Source organism: Antedon mediterranea, chromosome 8 (assembly GCF_964355755.1).
Source record: "Antedon mediterranea chromosome 8, ecAntMedi1.1, whole genome shotgun sequence".
Taxonomy (NCBI): Eukaryota; Metazoa; Echinodermata; class Crinoidea; order Comatulida; family Antedonidae; genus Antedon; species Antedon mediterranea.
The window spans coordinates 5,338,212-5,352,283 of record NC_092677.1 but is presented as its reverse complement, the minus strand read 5'-3'; the positions used below and the strand labels follow the sequence as shown (position 1 = coordinate 5,352,283).

Here is a 14,072-nt window from a genome sequence, read left to right as displayed (position 1 = left end):
TTTGATTGGCTGGTAGCAATGGTCTTTTGTGATACTGAAAAAAACATTATGTAATTTATGTGATACTGCACATTATAAAGGTACGGTAGTAATTTTAGCATTGCGTTAAGTGTAAGCAATATGTGTATCTTTATCGAAAAACTATATACCTTTCATTCAAGCCTTTTGCTATAACAAAAACAAACAAATTAATAAAGTCTACACTAAAAAATACTATCAATTAAAAAAATGACATGACATAGCATATATTTCTTTATAATATACTATTATTCTATACTATATACATTTTAGTTCAGGTTTAACCATTTAAAAGCTTTCCTATGTTTTCTTATATAAATTCTTACTGTAGTTATGTATACATAGGAAAATTCAATTGTACTTCCAATAATAGTAAAATAATTGGCTCAATAAAACACAGACTTCTCTCATTAAATTGAAAATGTTTATAAAAGACAAACTAAAAAATATAGTACACTCAATAAGCCAAAACTAAACGCACAAGTTGTTTTTTATTGTTTGAATGCATTCTCATAGAATGTTGACATTGAAAGTATAGAGAATAATGTCAAAGTTTACCTTGTTCTTCTTGATGTTCTGCTAAAAGTTTGCTGTCTTCACAATCATCAGAAGTTGTCTGAAAAAAAGAATTTATTAAGAACATTGTTTTCAAATAATGTAAACACTTTCACAAATTCTATGCTGCAGTGCTTTGTTACCGTCTGGATGTAACTGGTTAAAAGTAAAACCAATGGAATTTAATAAGCTTTAACAAGTATTGTGGACCACAGAAATTACACCCAAAACCGTATTTTTGCATATTTACTTTTAATGTGAAACCCAAAAACACACAACAATCAGCTTGTTTAAAAATCAGGGGTGGGTCCATGATGTTGAAATAGGGGATAGGGGGCCAGACCAGACACTAAGCACATGAGCCACAGCCCCACCTGGTACTCACACATAAAATTCATGATGCATGGAACCTCTAATTGGCCCGAAATGAAATGAAACTTCCATGTATTACCAACAAATCAGAAATCAAATTTTCCACCAGTAAAAATACAAGTGACACAATTTTGTTTTTGCGTGTTCTGTGGGAATTGCCAATTGTTGATCGTTCTTAAAATGGAGTCGACAGTCTTTTGTTTTGCGTTACATAGAAAAGTCGATGGTTATATGAAGCTATGCGGAACCGCATCTGTAAAATTGTGTAAAACTTTTAATTAAGTTGTAAATACTCTTTATAGCCAACCTGGTTTGGTGAACTTGATTTGATTACATCAAAAGGAACCTCTGTACCATCAGGAACTTTTCCTCCACTTCTGTAGTTAACACAATCAAATGTTTTTTTTTAACTTTTGATCATTGATATACCACCACATTTATCATCAATCTTCAATTTCAATGTTATTAGTGTCGTAGTGATGTACTCATTTATATTAATCAAAAAACAGTATAGAAATAACTCACCTGCTTGCATTCGGTTGGTTTTCAACTATGAAATAAAAATGATTTGATTTAAATTGAATGATTATTTAATTTACTGAATGTATGTACAGGTTACTACAGCAAATATAAACTGTTCTGACAGTAAAGCCTAAATCACTAACATAAAATGTCTTAGAATAATAAAATGATAATCTAATAAACTTAAAATTACTTACACGATTTGTCAAAGTATTCACTACAACAAAATCCACAAAAGTAACGACAGCAATAACAGACATACTGACAGACTGTTTTACAACTACTGAATTGCTGTTGATTTAAACCAACCACCTTGTCGTCTTTTTTTATTTCAACTGTCTTGAACCTTGCAATACTTGGACGGTATTTCCAACTCATCATAATTGGATTACCACCTTCAACTGTCTCTGTATCAATATCTTGATTGCTCCACTCAATATTCTTGCAATACATAAAATCTATAAAAAACAATTAGCCATGGTAGCAAATATTTATCTAATACTGTATGTATGTAAATAAAATTACAAAACAACAACGTTTAGATAAGAATGTTTATAAAAGAAACCTAATAACTATTCATATTAAAAATTAGGCTAAAAACTGATTTTTGAAAATTGTATACAGAACTCGAGTTTACAAAACCTGAACAACAATTTGTAGCATTCATTATCAAATATCACTTTACCATTTAGTAGGATACACTGAGGTATTTGTTGTAGTAGTATAAAATTTGTATACATTTATACTACTACTTTTATTCAATTTATTCATTGTAAATCATTGACAAATGATATACAAAAAGCTGAAAGTGCATTAGAGCGGGTTTATTATCACCATCAGATATCACTTTTTTACAAGATAGGGCTAATTTAAAATGATACATAATTGGCCAATCAAAAATACAATCAGATGTGTTATAATAGGTAATTATAATATCTGAAAAATTTATATATTGATGAATATGAGAAGACCAACTAACATATTATGTGCATGCCATTCTAAAGAATACAGTAATATAAAGAATATGGTTTACTTACAAACAAGAAGCATTATCCACACAATAACCAAACCAACAACAACCAACATCACAATCAAGATAACGTATGAATCTGCTGGAATAGCTGTAAACAAATGTCTTTTCATTATCATCAATTATTTAAAAAATGTGTAAAAAAATTCCCTTTAAAAATGCCTAATTTTTTCAAAATTGCATTCACACTACATGAACACGTTACTTTTTGCGGATGTGAAACAGGTATAACAGTAACATATCTGGTTGCCGTTTTTACAATTATTATTCATACTTTAGTCTGCTAGTCTGCTGGTGATTCAAAAGCCACAAAACTTGCTCTTGAAATTAAATCTCAACCATACAGTGACCGCATGAACTTTATGAAACTACCATCATTAGCATTTCGAAGAAAAAGGTCTTGCTGTTTACAGATTTTTAGAATGATACAAAAGTATGATAATGTTAATCCGGGTGTCTTTTTTGAATTAGCACCATCTACTGTAACTAGAGGCCACAATTTTAAAATTAAAAAGGTAAAAGGTAATAGCAGTGGATCCCTAGTTTTTGTCATTTCTTAGTATTCTATTAATTACAAGCCTCACCAACAAGTATTTCAATGTTATATATAAGTTAAGCTACTTATAACAATATACTATATTACCTTCTGTACAGTTCTCTAGTGTCATTGTTTTATTAAGCTTTCCATTCTCTGCATAACATGTAAGATTTGATTGACATATCTCCTCATTAATGTCTATAGTTGCTGTATTTTCTCCTTCCTCAACCACTTCTCCATCTTGTAATATCAATATTGATAATGGCTTGGGATGGCCCTCTGCTGTACATGTTGCAATACCATCTTCAGGTATAAATGTAACATTAATATCTAATATAAACAACAATTGTTTACAAAAATTAATAGTAAGCAAGTAAAACAAAAGAAATGAAACAGAAAAAAAAAAACTTATAGGCCTACTCATATTTCACTTAAAATATTTTTTCATTAATTATGAATTAATAAATATTCATTAATAGATAGTTGTATTTATATTAGGTTAGTAGGCCTATAAATTAGAAAAAATGATTTAGTGCAATAATTAGTCCATTAAAGCCTAGTTAAGCCTACATTTTGTCTATCTTTTTATATTTTTTATATATTCCTTATTAATGTCTTTAATTGTGATAGTGATTTGTAAATATTTCTATGTGTTTTAAATATTTGCTGTTTACATACAATATACAGTCAACTGTATTCCAACACTTGTTTTAGCATCATCTCCTTTAAACTGATCACTTTCTGCTTTACATGTATATCTCCCACCATCTTCTTCAGTAGCTGATTTAATCTTAAGAACTGACTCTGTACTGGTATTTGCAATCTCATATCTAGAAGGGTTGTTGGTGTTGACTGTCTGTCCATCTTTATACCAAGTAATGTCAGGAATAGGATCACCATCAGGTTTACTACAGGTAAAGGTCACTGATTGACCTTCATAGACAGCACTTCCAGAGGCAGAAAGAAATGGTTGATCTAAATCTGAAAAAAAAAACCCAAAAGTTAGGTCTGAACCTTCACTGCGTTACACGAAACCCTGCACATTCTATGGTTATCTGTGACTTATGGCCAACTACTTTAAATCTTTAACTCGTGTTCAGATTACTGTGTATAAAATGTATTAGTGTATTTAGATGTGTTTTGCTTTCGCTTGTTATTTGTATTTTTTCCCTTAAGAGGACACCATTGGAATTAAGGGGTTATGGGCAATTTACATCTGTCTTTTTCAGCTTTTTATTAATTTTTACATTTTTAAAGTTAGTTGCTATTTTCTAATTTAATAACAATTTCCACTCCAGCAGATGATAAATTAAAGGTGCAAAATTATGTTTCTATTTAAAGGTTGATTTAACTTGTTAACTCACAATATACAGTTAGAATAGATGGATTTGATCTTTCAATATCTCCATCTGTTGTTTGTATCTCACACTGAAATGTTCGTTGAGAATCATTTTTCATTGGCTGTGACATCACCAAGTCAGCCTTCCCAGGTGTTATGAGTAATTTAAAACGACCATTTTCTTTTTTTCTATTATTAACAAAACCAGGATTAATGTTTACTCCATCTTGATCTAGTTCATCCCATTGTATTTCATCCGGAACATCAGCTGTAAATTGTGAATAATCACAAGTTATCACCACTTCAGCATCACCTTCCTTGGCTGTCTGGTCAGATGTTGTCACAGATTGACCATGTACTCCTTAAAATTAAAGAAAGTAAGTTAAGAATGAACTACAGTATATCTACCATAGGCTTGAGTTTAGACAGTGAAAATGATGTGAATGATAGGGCTTGTAAGTACAAACAACAAATATTAAGACTGAAATGATAATAAGCTGATAATTCTTTTTTTTTCAGCACCAACTGTGACATATTTTTAAAAACATTAAACAGGAACTTACCCATTTTGGCAATACCCAGCTGCAATAGTACTACTAGAAAGTAAACACACAACTGAAAAGAACACAACTGTAATAACACTTTTGTGTAAAATGCTTACTTCATGTGAAATGTGAAAAATAAAAACAATTTGACCTTCCAGTTTAAGAAAAATGAAGGCTTGGACAGTAAAACTTCGCTGTTTATACTACTACTACTACTGATGTGGATATGTTCATTGTTGACAGATAAACAAGAAATATTTCTTACAAAAAATGCTGATCGCTTTTAAAGATATATATATTTCAAATTTGTTTTTGAATGTGTCATTTTATTGTCACATAATAGTTAGTTAACCTGAAAAAATGTAATTTAAAGCAAAAAATACTTAAATTGTCTGTCAGACAATGGTTTTTTAGTTATAATTAAACGTTTCTTTCTCTTTATATGTGAATAAATATTGTTTTTTTGTTACAGAAGTGAATAACTTTGATATGACTAATACAGACTCAATTTCTGTCACTTTAGTACAAACATGGAACTATAATTATAGTTCTATGGTACAAACAAAAACTTCCATGGACTGTTTTGATTTACAGTATTATATAATATCATGGGACTCATAAATACCAGAAATGCTTTGGGATTTGTCATTCAACCATTAGACTCTTTTCCCAGACGTTTTTTGGGTCTAGCAGCTGGGACCTATAAATTATAGTGGAGTTTCCATTTTCACAAAAATGTCAGTCTCTCAAGCCTGGTTTCCAGTCGACGTAAGACTTGCTTCCGCTTACGATTGCGTCGTTTTCTTACGATTACGCTTGCGTTCCGATCAGTAGACAAAAAACTAACGTCGACACAAAATTGTCATAATCGCGTTGGACCGCAAAAATTTAGATTATTACATGTGCTGATTCCGTCGTTACGAAAGTTGAATTTATCGCAAGTCTGTCCTTCTTGCGCTTACGTCGAGTTGAATTTTTTCCTTCCGACAACACATGGCTCACACAATTCCTCCTCGCGAAAAGAGCTTGCGCTTACGTCGAGTTGAATTTTTTCCTTCCGACAACACATGGCTCACACAATTCCTCCTCGCGAAAAGAGAGGAGGCCATTTTCCAAAACATAAACAGTGCAGTGCGATTTCAATATGGTTATTCGTAGGAGAGGACGTGAGTTGGCCAAAAAGATACTATATTTAAGAATATTAACGAGAAGGATTAGAGGAGAAAGGAGTTGAACAAAGAACCAAGAATCCACAAGTTCTGGGAGAGGAAAGTGCTAAAAGAAAGAATAGAGTTCGGGCAGTACCATACATTATTTAAGACCCTGATAAAAAACGACAGAGAATGGTTTTTTAGGTAGGCCTAGGCCTATATATATTAATAACATTTAATTATTATTAATATCTTTTTACTTTTAGGCCTAGGCCTAGATGTTTAATTGTAATTTGCATTTATAATTATAAAGGCCCTAGGCCTAGGCCTAGTAGAGTACATGGCCATCATACATGGACCTGGCTAAATAAAGATGAAGGTCACAGTTCATTTCAGCCGCCGAGCTGGCGTCTATATAAAGACGATGGTGAGTAAAATAGGCCTAGGCTAGGATAGGCCTATATAGGCTTACAGTATTTAGGCCTATATGCTATGATCAAGACACTCCTAGACAGATCTTTATTCTAGGCTAGTAAAGTAGGTAGGTTACTACAACTAGAATCCAGTCCACACATGGTCTACACTACTACTACTACTGTACACCCATCTACAGTGGTAGCCTAGAGAAGTACTAAACGGATAGGAAGTATGTATTACTCCTACTGTTATTATTATGTTGAAAAATTAAAATCTAAATTGATTAAATAGTGCATGCAGTACACAATGAACAATTGTAGTCTAAATAAAATATCCCAAACAAAAGTGCATTTATTGCCGTAGAAGATTGAATACATAACATAATCACAAATAATACATTTACTAATCATGAATTAACTTTGACATTTGGCAAATCAATTCTGTTATTACTTCTTAAAATAGTCACGGAACAATTGCATAATTTGTAGTTCCATATCTTCCTTGTCTTCCAAGTCGTCCGAGACATTACCCAATAAGTCGGCTTCTTCTGTTTCATTTTGCAACTCAGTACCTTCTCCTAAAATGACAATAAATAATGTTTTTTTTTTATTTTTAAGCCTTGAAAGTATGTAGTGTTGGTACAAACTATTTTGTAGTAATGTAAATGTAAAATATTATTTTTTGTTATTTATAATTTTGTTTATTGTCTTCAGGTATTTAAGGATGACGCCGGAAAGATTTAGTCATCTTCTGTCTGCGGTTGAGCCCTATCTAAAGATAAGACAAGACAGAGGTCGTACTGCAATTTCAGCAGAAGAAAGGCTTGTGATAACTTTGCGTTATCTGGCTACGGGTGATTCGATGGCATCACAAACATTTAACTTTCGGGTTGGTCGTGCAACAGTTTCTAACATAATCCGGGAAATTTGTGATTCAATTTGGACAGCTTTAAATAAGAAATACCTAAGGCTACCCTCAAGTGAGAGTGAATGGATGACAATTGCAGAAAAATTTGAAAATGATTGGAATGTTCCTCATGCGATTGGTGCAGTAGACGGTAAGCACATTGCTATCGAGTGTCCCAAATTTGGCGGCTCGATGTACTATAACTATAAAGGCTTTCATAGTACAGTATTAATGGCAATTTGTGATGCCAGTTACTCATTTGTATGGACAAGCATTGGCTCATATGGGCGGGACAATGATTCCGCTATTTTTGGTGCGTCATCATTTTTCAAAAGAGCTGATTTTGGAACGCTAAAGCTGCCACCACCATCGGTTGTGGGTGGTCAACAATTGCCTTATGTTTTATTAGGGGATGATATATTTCCTCTTAAAACTTGGTTAATAAAACCATATGGTGGCAACAATTTGACTGATGAAGAGGAAGTGGCAAATTATAGGACATCGAGAGGACGCCCAACCATCGAAAACACCTTTGGTGTAATGGCTGCAAGGTGGCGCATATTTAGGCGTCCTATAAGAGCAAATATTGAAACTGTTGACCAGATTACAAAAGCTGTAATCTGCCTACACAATTACCTAATGCAAACTGATAACGCACACTACATACCCAGCGGGTTTGTTGACAGCTGGAGCAATGCAGAATTTAAAGAAGAGGAATGGCGCAGTGTTGTGTAAGATGATGAAACTGGCCTTCAAAATATAAGAAGTGTGGGGTCAAACAATTATACGGCTACTGCCAAAGAAACAAGAGATAGGTTTCGAGACTACTTTAACAGCCAGGAAGGTGCTGTTCCTTGGCAGTATGATGTGGTACACAATTGCGGTCCTTTGGCATCTTAAAAGTGTTGTTAGTAAATTGTTTAAAATATGTATTTGTAATCTTCCTGTTTTGTAAATAATCTATATGACATTTTTTTAAATCTATTTTCAAATATGTTCTGAGTAATTTTTAATATTGACAAATCTTGTTTATTGAAGAAAAAAATAACAATGTTGTAGTTTATGCTTGCTATAACTTGCATTCATAATTATTTTTTGTTGTCTTGTCCTTGTACTATGGTTTACATTTCCAAACATTCCAAATAAAAATCGATTTCACATGAGCAAAAATTATTTAAATATATTGCTGATGTTGCAGAACGTTAACAAATATTTATATTTGATTGCTACTTGAAGATGTTATTAAATGTTGTTAATGAGATATTGAGATGTAAAATTACTTTTATTTGTTTATCCTCATTTCAAATAGTGTGATAAAAAATTTAGTGTGTGGTGGTTGATAAATACAATTATTTACCTGAGTCGTCAAAGTCCAGCTCCAACACTTGTTGAGTTTCGGAAAAAAAGCCGTGTGCATTCAGATGAAGCTTCCGACTCGGTTAATGAAATCGACATTTCTTCGGACTCTAGTGTCTTCCTATGATTTATATGTTTAATCAACCATCTCATGTGTTCCCACTCATGGCCAATTGGGAGGATGTCATCCCTGCCTGCACCACTACGGACACTAGCCCTAACCTTCTTTAGATGTCTACAAAAGTAATAATAATTATAATTATTATTACAATAATAATAATAACGATTATTATAATAACTATAATTATGATTATAATAATAATAATAAGGGCCTAGCCTAGGCCTTACACTCTACCTGGAAAATGCTGTTCTTCGAGTGTTATAAATTTGTTGGCACTCTTCTACTGCGACGTTAACATCTTTAGAAACAGCTTCCCACGCATTTTTTTTCCCCGTTTTCCACTTTTGTATTCTTTGGTATTTTTGTCATATAGACAAAGATAAGCTTGAATAGCGTCAAACACACGGACTTCTTTACATCTATTGGATTTTTTTACCCAGCGATGTTATTTACATATAGGCCTACAGTTCATCTATTGGATTTTTTTACCCGGTTTTTATTTCCTTTTTTATAAATAAATTCAAATGATGTAGGCTAATTATAATTATTTATTTTCATTATCAAATGAATTATCATATGCCTATAAATTGTGTTTAGATTCAAGCATGGATTAAAGAATCTATTCTTTAATCCATGATTCAAGCAAACACTTCGGTGAATTTAATAAATATATATCATTAATTTATTTCCCAACCTACCTTCATCATACAATTAAAACAAAATCATTACGTAACTTTTCCTCACCTGCTTTTGAACGCAAACTATGCCAGGTGAACGTATTGTTATACTGATGATCCTGATGATGACACTGTTCTCTGACATTTTATGAAATGGTATTGCCATAACGTTTTTAATTTAGTCCGTCTGTGTGTATTATTTTTACCCATTATATCGTATTTTTATAATGTTTATATAATTATAATAAGTAACAAGCAAGACAATTTTGTATATTTCTTACATCTATTTCGTATTTCATCCACCTAAATTATTACATTCTATCACGAATTGAAAAAAAAAAAGTGGTTCATGTTTATTTACGTATCATTATTGTCAACAATTCTTAATATATACGGTACTTTCTACTTTCTATCACCTTTCGAAGCTTTGACCTTCTTGCCAACGTCACATAATCCTCGTCACTGATTGGCTGGTTCTTACGATCATTGCGCTTACGCTTACGAAAGTTGACTTCAAGTCAACTTTCGTAAGCGTAAGCGGAAGGGTAAAAAATCGAATCGTAAGGCATGTTCATCCAGAAATTCACCGGTTTCCTGTCGAACCGTCGAATATCGACGTAACAGACGGAAGCTTCAGTCACCGGTTTCCTGTCAAACACTTGTACTACGACGATTTCTACTTGCGTTACGTCGTTTTGACATTTAGCTTTTTTCAACCGGTTTCCTGTCGATTTTCAATTTCCAATGTAAAAACGACGCAATCGTAAGAAATTCTAATTTCTTACGTCGACTGGAAACCAGGCTTCAGTACTACTGCTGCTTGCTTTATATCGGATTACGTCATCTCTTGTGACGTAGCGGGCTAGAGCAGCAGCTGCGTGAAAACCATCATTGTACAGTTGGTGAATGTTTTAAATTGAGTTTTCAAGGTGTGGAAGTAGGCCTACAGTAGGCCTAAATACCAGACAGCAGATGCCAAATGGCACATTCTTAAAAACTTATCCTAATCCTAGCTAGCCCACCCGGCCTACCACACCCAGTCTCGCTGGGAATGGGACTTTGAACCTTCACTTTCAGTTTCACCATATCGGCACAAAATCAATCACAATGATTTAAAAATAAAATTATTGGGCCGACTTAACCAGACCTAGCTTTGAGGTACAGTTACAAACAAATGGATTTTCTGTAGCTCCCGTTTAAAATAAAAGATCAATCTGCTTACGTTATGTAGGTTACGCCTACCAAACACTCCCATCTTTTTTGTTTTGTAGTGGTGTAGGTGTGGGTTGGGTGGTGCAGGAGGTGGAGAGAGCGAAGTTCGATTCGATCTTTGGAGGCTGCCCGCCCTCTAGTTGCGTAGGATAGTTAGTAAGTGTTTGAATAAAGTATATTAAATACAATTATTAATATTAGGCTACTATTGCTTTATTGTTTTTTTTAAGGACATGATTTTTTTTAATAATAATAATACTAATAGGTCTATAACTGTCTTTATTGTCTCATGGTATAATTGAATCAAATTAAACGATATAATTAGTAATAACAATTTAATTCAACAACGTAATTACTTTACGACTGTTACTAGTAGGATGTCTTTCCACGAAAGCGAAATAAACAATTACACAGTTTATAAGACTGCCATGTAAATCTTATCGCATAATTATAATTTTAACAAGCGTGTTGCGGGTGGTATATTATAGGCCTAACTGTAGAGATGGCGGTAAGTTAATCATTTATAAGTTAATCTTTTTATTATGATCGGTGGGGTAGGCCTACTGATGTGAATTAACAATGATCATAATGAAATAAATATCGATAATGACAAAGGCATCTACAAATGTGTCATTTGATTTTGATGACAATCTTGATTTTTAATGCTGATTGGTCTATGATGTATCATGGTGAACAATGATACCAGCAAGATGACATTTCTATTATGTGTTACGAATGATCTTGCATTATTTTGAAGTACTGGTCTCTTATTGCAACTGCTATACGAAGTCGATACAATTGCATTTGTATGAGGATGTTAGATGTTAAACCAAAATTCATTCTGATTATACATAAGATGAGGATGAAGAAGGTCGTTCCGGGGGAGTAGCAATATATCATTATGTCTATGTAAACTCTAAAATACTATAGTGAAGTTGAATATTACTTTTTTTATTCAATAAATGGCTTAACTATTTTGTATTTCTCAGATATGGTTGGCGGTGCTAATTGTTACAAATTATTTAATTGGTAATTATAATAAATATCTTTATTATTGTTTATAATGAAATAATATAAGGTTAGATATTTACTATGTTTCTAAGTAGTCAGTCATTATTCGACGAATAATGGAAGTAGGCTAACGGTAGGCCTACGTCATTTGATGTTTTTCAACAACCTTTCCAACTTGCGTGTTTATGTACTAGAGCAATTGAAAATGAAAATGATTTTGAAAATGAAAATGACTTTGAATAATGCAGTTCACATTTCAGTTGTGTTGCTAAACTAACAATGAAAATAGTATATTTAAATAGTTCTAATTAGTCATTTTACTACCTAATGAGGCTAACGTTTTGTATTCTCATTTGTTAGAATCACGTGGTCAATTGGTGACAACATCTGACCAGGAATCCAAGGAAGGTGATGCCCAAGTGGTGATAACTTGTGATTATTTAAAAGTTACTTCTACATTTGCTGGAATACAATGGGATGAAATAAATGAAGATGGATCTACCATAAACCTTGTAAATGATAATAAGCCAGAAAATGACCGTTTTAAATTAATCACATCACCCGGGAAAGGTGACTTGGTGATCTTAGAGCCAATGAGATATGACTCTCAACGAAGATTTCAGTGTGAGGTAACGACAACAGATGGAGATATTGAAAGATCAAACACATCTATACTAACTGTATATTGTGAGTAACAACATCCAGCTATGTAAATAATTCCCTAGAATTAGTAATTCAAATATTTGCGTTTAAATGGAAATAAAATGGCATCCTTTTACACATTAAATATCACATCTATGGAAATTCCAGTTACACTTGATGTAATAACTATTTTAATAACAATTAAACAGAAAGTTAAGTTACATAATTCTCTTTACTCTTTGTAACGTAAGTGTTTTGAGTAGACGATACTTTTTATTATTAGATTTGGATCAACCACGTCTTCGTGCAACAGAAAGCACTGTCTTTAAAAGTCAATCAGTAACCTTTACATGTAGAAAACCTGATGGTTATCCTATTCCTCACATTACATGGTATAAGGATGGACAGACAGTTAATACTTCTAGATCTAATATCACAGACAACAGTACAGAGTCAGTTTTTAAGATTACGTCAGCTACTAAAGAAGATGATGGGGATTACACATGCAAAGCAGAAAGTGATCAGTTTAAAGGAGAAGATGCTAAAACAAGTGAAGGAAAACAGTTGAGCATATATTGTATGTAAACGTAACAATCAACCGCTAATTTAACATTAACCACTAACGTAACAAAGCTTAATCGACGTAACAAAATGTAAAAAAAAACCAGTAGAGCATGTTAAGGTAGAAGAAATTTAAACATTTTAAAAAGTTCTTTAGTCAGTGTTTTAGATTTAACAAGCAGTGTTTTAATAGTAGTTTAATAGTTACGTTTTTAGCTTCTGTTTTGTTTAGATATCATTGTAACATTAAAAACTGAAGATGGACTTGCAACATTTACAGTAGAGGGATACCCAAAAACATCATCAGTAGGCCTATTGATATTGCAAAATGGAGAAGTGACTAAGAAAGAAAACTATTCAGAAACTATAGAAATCAATGATGAGATATATCAATCAAATTGTACATGTTATGTAGAGAACGAAATATTTAATGAAACAACATTACTAGAGAACTGCAATACAGGTAAAGTTGACTAAAAAGGAAAATATTTCAAATTGAGTGAGTGAGTGGCCGAGCGGTTAAGACAGTGGAACCGTAATTAAGTAGCCATAACATCGGCAAGGGTTCGAGGCTCACTCGCTCCATGGTTCTGGTGGTAGAACGAGTCTTCTCGGATAAGGACTATAAACCGTAGGTCCAGTGTACACATAGCTCATGCGCACTTTAAAGAACCTAGTACATCTTTCGAGACGAGTAGGGGGTTACCCCGGTGTACTAGTCCACACAAACACAGCCACTGTCACTCACAGCCACTGTGCAAATTGGGACTGGACCGTTTTAGAGGTGTTTACCACCTGTTGGTCCAGATCCTTCACTAACTGAGTTAGTGAGAAGTCGAATAAATAAATTTTAAAAAAATAAATAAATTACCTGCATTCACAGTATTCTTTATTGTTTTTTTGTATAAATTGTGTTAGATTATGTTATTACAGTTCATTTTTTTAATAACATATTTACTTTGAATCATTTTTATTCATTTTAAGTTATTAATCTTATTTTTGTATGCCTATGCTGTATTTTACACATTTTTTCATTTATTTTCATTCATTTAACTTATCATTTGGACGCAACTTTATCAACAAAGTGTACCACTGTTAC

The 14,072-nt window shown here is 32.7% G+C and overlaps 2 protein-coding genes and 2 long non-coding RNA genes across 4 annotated transcripts; 1 reads left to right on the top strand and 3 right to left on the bottom strand.

The window, feature by feature from the left end:
* Nucleotides 1-576: 576 nt before the first annotated feature.
* LOC140056081 (uncharacterized) lies at nucleotides 577-1,782 on the bottom strand. Its single transcript, XR_011846720.1, has 4 exons — nucleotides 1,665-1,782; nucleotides 1,471-1,495; nucleotides 1,253-1,322; nucleotides 577-634 (listed from the first exon to the last, which is right to left on the bottom strand). It is a non-coding gene; the product is annotated as an uncharacterized lncRNA (long non-coding RNA).
* A 111-nt stretch (nucleotides 1,783-1,893) lies between these two features.
* LOC140056949 (uncharacterized) lies at nucleotides 1,894-3,394 on the bottom strand. Its single transcript, XR_011846849.1, has 3 exons — nucleotides 3,141-3,394; nucleotides 2,505-2,588; nucleotides 1,894-1,925 (listed from the first exon to the last, which is right to left on the bottom strand). It is a non-coding gene; the product is annotated as an uncharacterized lncRNA (long non-coding RNA).
* A 311-nt stretch (nucleotides 3,395-3,705) lies between these two features.
* On the bottom strand, nucleotides 3,706-10,828 carry LOC140057197 (junctional adhesion molecule A-like). The gene is made up of 4 exons (XM_072102752.1): nucleotides 10,770-10,828; nucleotides 4,938-4,989; nucleotides 4,400-4,735; nucleotides 3,706-4,016 (listed from the first exon to the last, which is right to left on the bottom strand). Exons 1-4 carry the CDS (start codon nucleotides 10,800-10,802, stop codon nucleotides 3,706-3,708), a joined length of 732 nt encoding a protein of 243 aa, XP_071958853.1. The 5' UTR covers nucleotides 10,803-10,828.
* LOC140056425 (uncharacterized) lies at nucleotides 5,992-8,590 on the top strand. The gene is made up of 2 exons (XM_072101793.1): nucleotides 5,992-6,274; nucleotides 7,201-8,590. Exon 2 carries the CDS (start codon nucleotides 7,211-7,213, stop codon nucleotides 8,126-8,128), a length of 918 nt encoding a protein of 305 aa, XP_071957894.1. The 5' UTR covers nucleotides 5,992-6,274; nucleotides 7,201-7,210; the 3' UTR covers nucleotides 8,129-8,590.
* Nucleotides 10,829-14,072: the final 3,244 nt, after the last annotated feature.

Excerpts from the sequence above, each read along its gene's own strand:
- LOC140056425 (XM_072101793.1), top strand. The coding sequence starts at position 7,211 with ATGACGCCGGAAAGATTTAGTCATCTTCTGTCTGCGGTTGAGCCCTAT.
- LOC140057197 (XM_072102752.1), bottom strand. The coding sequence starts at position 10,802 with ATGGGAGTGTTTGGTAGGCGTAACCTACATAAC. Across the intron at positions 4,736-4,937 it reads GCTGGGTATTGCCAAAATGG|GAGTACATGGTCAATCTGTG; the intron begins GTAAGTTCCTGT and ends TTTAATTTTAAG. Across the intron at positions 4,017-4,399 it reads ATCTATTCTAACTGTATATT|ATTTAGATCAACCATTTCTT; the intron begins GTGAGTTAACAA and ends TTTTTTTTTCAG.